The sequence below is a fragment of the Cebus imitator genome, unplaced genomic scaffold, assembly GCF_001604975.1.
Source record: "Cebus imitator isolate Cc_AM_T3 unplaced genomic scaffold, Cebus_imitator-1.0 Scaffold1282, whole genome shotgun sequence".
In the NCBI taxonomy this organism is placed as follows: Eukaryota; Metazoa; Chordata; class Mammalia; order Primates; family Cebidae; genus Cebus; species Cebus imitator.
The window spans coordinates 2,050-7,195 of NW_016108597.1; the positions used below are offsets into that span (position 1 = coordinate 2,050).

A 5,146-nucleotide genomic window follows, 5' to 3' on the forward strand; every position below is an offset into this window, starting at 1 on the left:
TGGCCCACAAAGACTAAACTATTTACTGCTTGCTCTTTACAGAAAAAATTTGTTGATCCTCGCTGTATAGCCGGGGTTCCTAGCTCCCAGGCTGTGGACTGGTACTGGTCTGTGGCCTGTTAGGAACTGGGGTGCACAGAAGGAGGTGAGTGGTGGGTGAGTGAAGCTTCATCTGTATTTACAGCTGCTCCCCATTGCCTCCTATTACGCCTGAGCTCCACCTGCTGTCAGATTGGTGGCAGCATTTCATTCTCATAGTAGTGAGAACCGTAATGCTGACTGCATGGGAGAGATCTAGGTTGCATGCTCCTTATGTGAATCTAATGCCTGATGATCTGAAGTGCAACGATTTCATCTTGAAACCATCTGCCTCACCTTCTGTGGAAAAATTGTCTCCCGTGAAACCAGTCCCTGATACTGAAAGAGTCAGGGACTGCTGTCATAACTGAAGCACAGAGAGAGGTAGGACAGTAGAACTGGTGGGGTCTTTAGAGAGCATCTCTGGAGGTCACACACAGGCTGCCTTCTGGCTAGATTTGGCCTTGAAAAGGGTTTATGTGACCTGCATTGCGTTGAGATTTTTTTTGAATTTATTCCCACATTTGAAAATCAGGAGGCCCAGTGTAACTATTCACAGGTTGTAAAATGTCCTTTTCTTTTTTCAGACTTCTAGCTCACTGTTCTATCACTTTAAGTCCATTTATTTAGTGATTGCAAATGGCAATTTTGAAAATCAGAATTTTGTTGGTATCCTGCACTCAAATCAAAATGTAGGAGTAAGTTGAGGCGACAGTTGTCTTCAATCGTCAGTTGCAAATTTTTATATTTCTCACAGCAGTATCATTGTTCTTCCTAATTAAACTTAGCACGGTTGCTCTTGTCGTCTGTAATCTTCAGTTGTAAATTTTCTTTTTGTTTTTTCAGGCGGAGTTTCACTGTGTCGCCCAGGCTGGAGTGCAGTGGTGTGATCTTGGGTCACTGCAACCTCCGCCTCCCAGGTTCAAGCAATTCTCCCACCTCAGCCTCCTGAGTAGCTGGGACTATGGGTGGGTGCCACCACTCCTGGCTAATTTTGTTATTTTTGTAGAGATGGGGTTTTGCCATGTTGGCCAGGCTGGTCTTGAACTCCAGACCTCGGGTGATCCACCTGCCTTGGCCTCCCAAAGTGCTGGGATTACAGGCATGAGCCACCAAGCCTGGTGTAAATTTTCATATTCATCAAAATTAGACCATATTGCTCGCTGATTAAACTTAAATAATTGTTATAAATTTGAACTTGTAAAATTGATAGTAAATGTCATATTGCTCTTTATATATTGGGGCTTTGCATAAGATTTTACTGAAAAATGATCTTAATTCTTCACTGTTTGAACATGACTGTGTTAAGCTCGTCTCTCTGAAGGTTTGTAGCCTTGGAGGTTAAGTGTGCTTATTTTCCTGCAGATTTCATGAGCACTGGAGGTTTGTGTTGCAGCGCTTGGTCTTCTTGGCAGCATTTGTTGTATATTTGGAAACAGAAACACTAGTGACTCGAGAAGCGGTTGCAGAAATTTTTGGCAGTAAGTGTCTTCATTAGTGGGATCTGCAGAATCAGTCAGGGTTCTTAGTTTTGGTGGAAAGGGTGGTTGTACTTTGTTTATTAAAACAAATAAGAACTAAAAAGCACTTATAGTCGTAGCTTGTTATCTGAGGATGACTGGATCCAGAACTCTCCCAATACCAAAACATGAGGATGTTCAAGTCCCTTATATAAAATGGTGTAGTATTTGCATATAACCTATACACTTCTGCCCACATACTTTAAATCATCTCTAATTACTTAAAATATCTAAGTGCTGTATAGTTGTTATACTGTATTAATTTTAAAAATTTGTATTTTGAATTGTATTATTATTTTTGTTTATTTTTCCCAAGTATTTTCAATCCGCAGTTGGTCAGCACAGAGGGCCAACTGTACTTGGAAACACAAAAGCTAAAAATAATAGTGGTAACTCATATGTACTTGCTTCTTTCAGTTTTCCAAATTGGATTTTTAAAAATTTCAAGCCTACAGGAAAATGGAAAGAATAGTACAATGAATACCTGTTTACACGCCACTTAGATTTTCCACTTGTTAATATTTTGCTACATCTGCTTAATTTTCTCATTTTTTGTCTTTGTCAACCATTTGAAAGTTAGTTGCAAATATCATAACTCCTTTCTTAAATGCTTTTTCATGCACTTTCTAACAACTATATTCTGTGACACAACTAGACACCATTTTGATAATACTACTTTTTGAGGGAAGACTGAACTGAGTTTTACTTAAGAGCTCAAAAAATCCACAGTGCGGTCTAGTTGCCGAGGGTGTGAATATATTAGAAAGTCAGTTTTTAAAAGATTCGTCCTTTCCTCAATTAATTTGGGAGAAATTATGTGTATATTTTTATATTCTGAGTCTTAAATTGCATTCACAGCATACCTTTATTTTCATGTGTTTTTTAGTTGATCCAGATCAGGAGAAAGGATTTCATCTGGATGTAGAAGATTGTCTCTCAGGAGTTCTAATTCTTGCCAGTGAACTGGTAAGCTCAGTAATTTGCTGGTTGCTTTTTTGATCGTTCTACTTCACTGTCAGTTTTTAAAATGGGTCCCAAAATTCAGGAAGTCTTAAATCTTTTCTGAGCCATCTCTCAGTCACCGGTTAGTCATTGACTGGCACTGTNTGCTGTATTTGTTTCTTGTTAAATTGGATGAACTATAGTTATTGAGGTAATGAGATTAGGTGGCGGTGTATATAAATAGCGTCGAGTTTTCATTTGAAGCTTGAATTTCACTGCCAAGTGACATGTATAGTTAATATTTTATGCCACATCTTGTTGAATCTACAACACTGTTAATTTTAAGATACGCCATTATTTTATGTAGGGAAGGAAAATTTTGCCAGCCATAACCATGAAACATGAGCCAGGCGAGGTGGCTCACACCTGTAATCCCAGCACTTTGGGAGGCCAAGCGGGGGACAGAACCTGAGGTCACGTATTGGAGACCAGCCTGGCCAGCATGGCGAAACCCTGTCTCTACTAAAAATACAAAAAATTAGCTGGGTGTGGTGGCTTATGCCTACCATCCTAGCCATTAGGGAGGCTGATGTAGGAAAATCGTTCAAACCTGGGAGGCGGAGGTTGCAGTGAGCTGAGGTTGCATCATTGCACTCCAGCCTGGGCAACAGAATGAGACTCCACCTCAGAAAAAAAAACTGTGAAACATGGATTGTGAAATGTGTCCTGGTTTCATAGGGGTTAAACTGGGAAAAACTGCACCTGACTCAAGAATTTCTCCTTATTTTAATTTTCTTACAGAAAAAGATGTTGTTTTAAGACATATGTATCAGCAGTAAATAGGATGAGTATTTTCAGGGGTGGATAATATAACCTTACGAGAATATTCTTTAAGGCAGAGGTTGATAAACCACTAGTGGCTGCTGCCTCTGGGAACTAAGAATTGCGTTTATTTTTTCAAGAGTTGTTAAAAAAAAGAAAACTCTCAGATAAGAAGATGTAACAGTGAAAGTGGCCCACAAAGACTAAACTATTTACTGCTTGCTCTTTACAGAAAAAATTTGTTGATCCTCGCTGTATAGCCGGGGTTCCTAGCTCCCAGGCTGTGGACTGGTACTGGTCTGTGGCCTGTTAGGAACTGGGGTGCACAGAAGGAGGTGAGTGGTGGGTGAGTGAAGCTTCATCTGTATTTACAGCTGCTCCCCATTGCCTCCTATTACGCCTGAGCTCCACCTGCTGTCAGATTGGTGGCAGCATTTCATTCTCATAGTAGTGAGAACCGTAATGCTGACTGCATGGGAGAGATCTAGGTTGCATGCTCCTTATGTGAATCTAATGCCTGATGATCTGAAGTGCAACGATTTCATCTTGAAACCATCTGCCTCACCTTCTGTGGAAAAATTGTCTCCCGTGAAACCAGTCCCTGATACTGAAAGAGTCAGGGACTGCTGTCATAACTGAAGCACAGAGAGAGGTAGGACAGTAGAACTGGTGGGGTCTTTAGAGAGCATCTCTGGAGGTCACACACAGGCTGCCTTCTGGCTAGATTTGGCCTTGAAAAGGGTTTATGTGACCTGCATTGCGTTGAGATTTTTTTTGAATTTATTCCCACATTTGAAAATCAGGAGGCCCAGTGTAACTATTCACAGGTTGTAAAATGTCCTTTTCTTTTTTCAGACTTCTAGCTCACTGTTCTATCACTTTAAGTCCATTTATTTAGTGATTGCAAATGGCAATTTTGAAAATCAGAATTTTGTTGGTATCCTGCACTCAAATCAAAATGTAGGAGTAAGTTGAGGCGACAGTTGTCTTCAATCGTCAGTTGCAAATTTTTATATTTCTCACAGCAGTATCATTGTTCTTCCTAATTAAACTTAGCACGGTTGCTCTTGTCGTCTGTAATCTTCAGTTGTAAATTTTCTTTTTGTTTTTTCAGGCGGAGTTTCACTGTGTCGCCCAGGCTGGAGTGCAGTGGTGTGATCTTGGGTCACTGCAACCTCCGCCTCCCAGGTTCAAGCAATTCTCCCACCTCAGCCTCCTGAGTAGCTGGGACTATGGGTGGGTGCCACCACTCCTGGCTAATTTTGTTATTTTTGTAGAGATGGGGTTTTGCCATGTTGGCCAGGCTGGTCTTGAACTCCAGACCTCGGGTGATCCACCTGCCTTGGCCTCCCAAAGTGCTGGGATTACAGGCATGAGCCACCAAGCCTGGTGTAAATTTTCATATTCATCAAAATTAGACCATATTGCTCGCTGATTAAACTTAAATAATTGTTATAAATTTGAACTTGTAAAATTGATAGTAAATGTCATATTGCTCTTTATATATTGGGGCTTTGCATAAGATTTTACTGAAAAATGATCTTAATTCTTCACTGTTTGAACATGACTGTGTTAAGCTCGTCTCTCTGAAGGTTTGTAGCCTTGGAGGTTAAGTGTGCTTATTTTCCTGCAGATTTCATGAGCACTGGAGGTTTGTGTTGCAGCGCTTGGTCTTCTTGGCAGCATTTGTTGTATATTTGGAAACAGAAACACTAGTGACTCGAGAAGCGGTTGCAGAAATTTTTGGCAGTAAGTGTCTTCATTAGTGGGATCTGCAGAATCAG

The 5,146-nt window shown here is 40.6% G+C and overlaps 1 protein-coding gene across 10 annotated transcripts in view; it reads left to right on the forward strand.

Annotated features, from left to right (window-relative positions):
• LOC108298959 (translin-like) overlaps positions 1 to 5,140 on the forward strand; it is a 6,765-nt gene extending 1,625 nt beyond the window's left edge. The window contains exons 2-7 of one of the 10 annotated variants that reach the window (XR_005198836.1): positions 43 to 145; positions 925 to 998; positions 1,444 to 1,559; positions 2,485 to 2,564; positions 3,595 to 3,697; positions 4,996 to 5,140. Coding sequence is in view for 4 of the 10 variants with exons in the window: in XM_037735920.1 (XP_037591848.1) it covers positions 1,444 to 1,559; positions 2,485 to 2,564; positions 4,501 to 4,550; positions 4,996 to 5,128 (379 nt within the window). In the remaining 6 variants the exon portion in view is untranslated. Of the gene's footprint in view, positions 1 to 42; positions 146 to 924; positions 1,047 to 1,443; positions 1,560 to 2,484; positions 2,565 to 3,594; positions 3,698 to 4,476; positions 4,551 to 4,995 lie in introns of those variants that run through there. The other 9 variants (XR_005198835.1, XR_005198834.1, XR_005198833.1 and 6 more) reach the window with 9 other exon arrangements.
• The last annotated feature ends 6 nt before the right edge of the window (positions 5,141 to 5,146 follow it).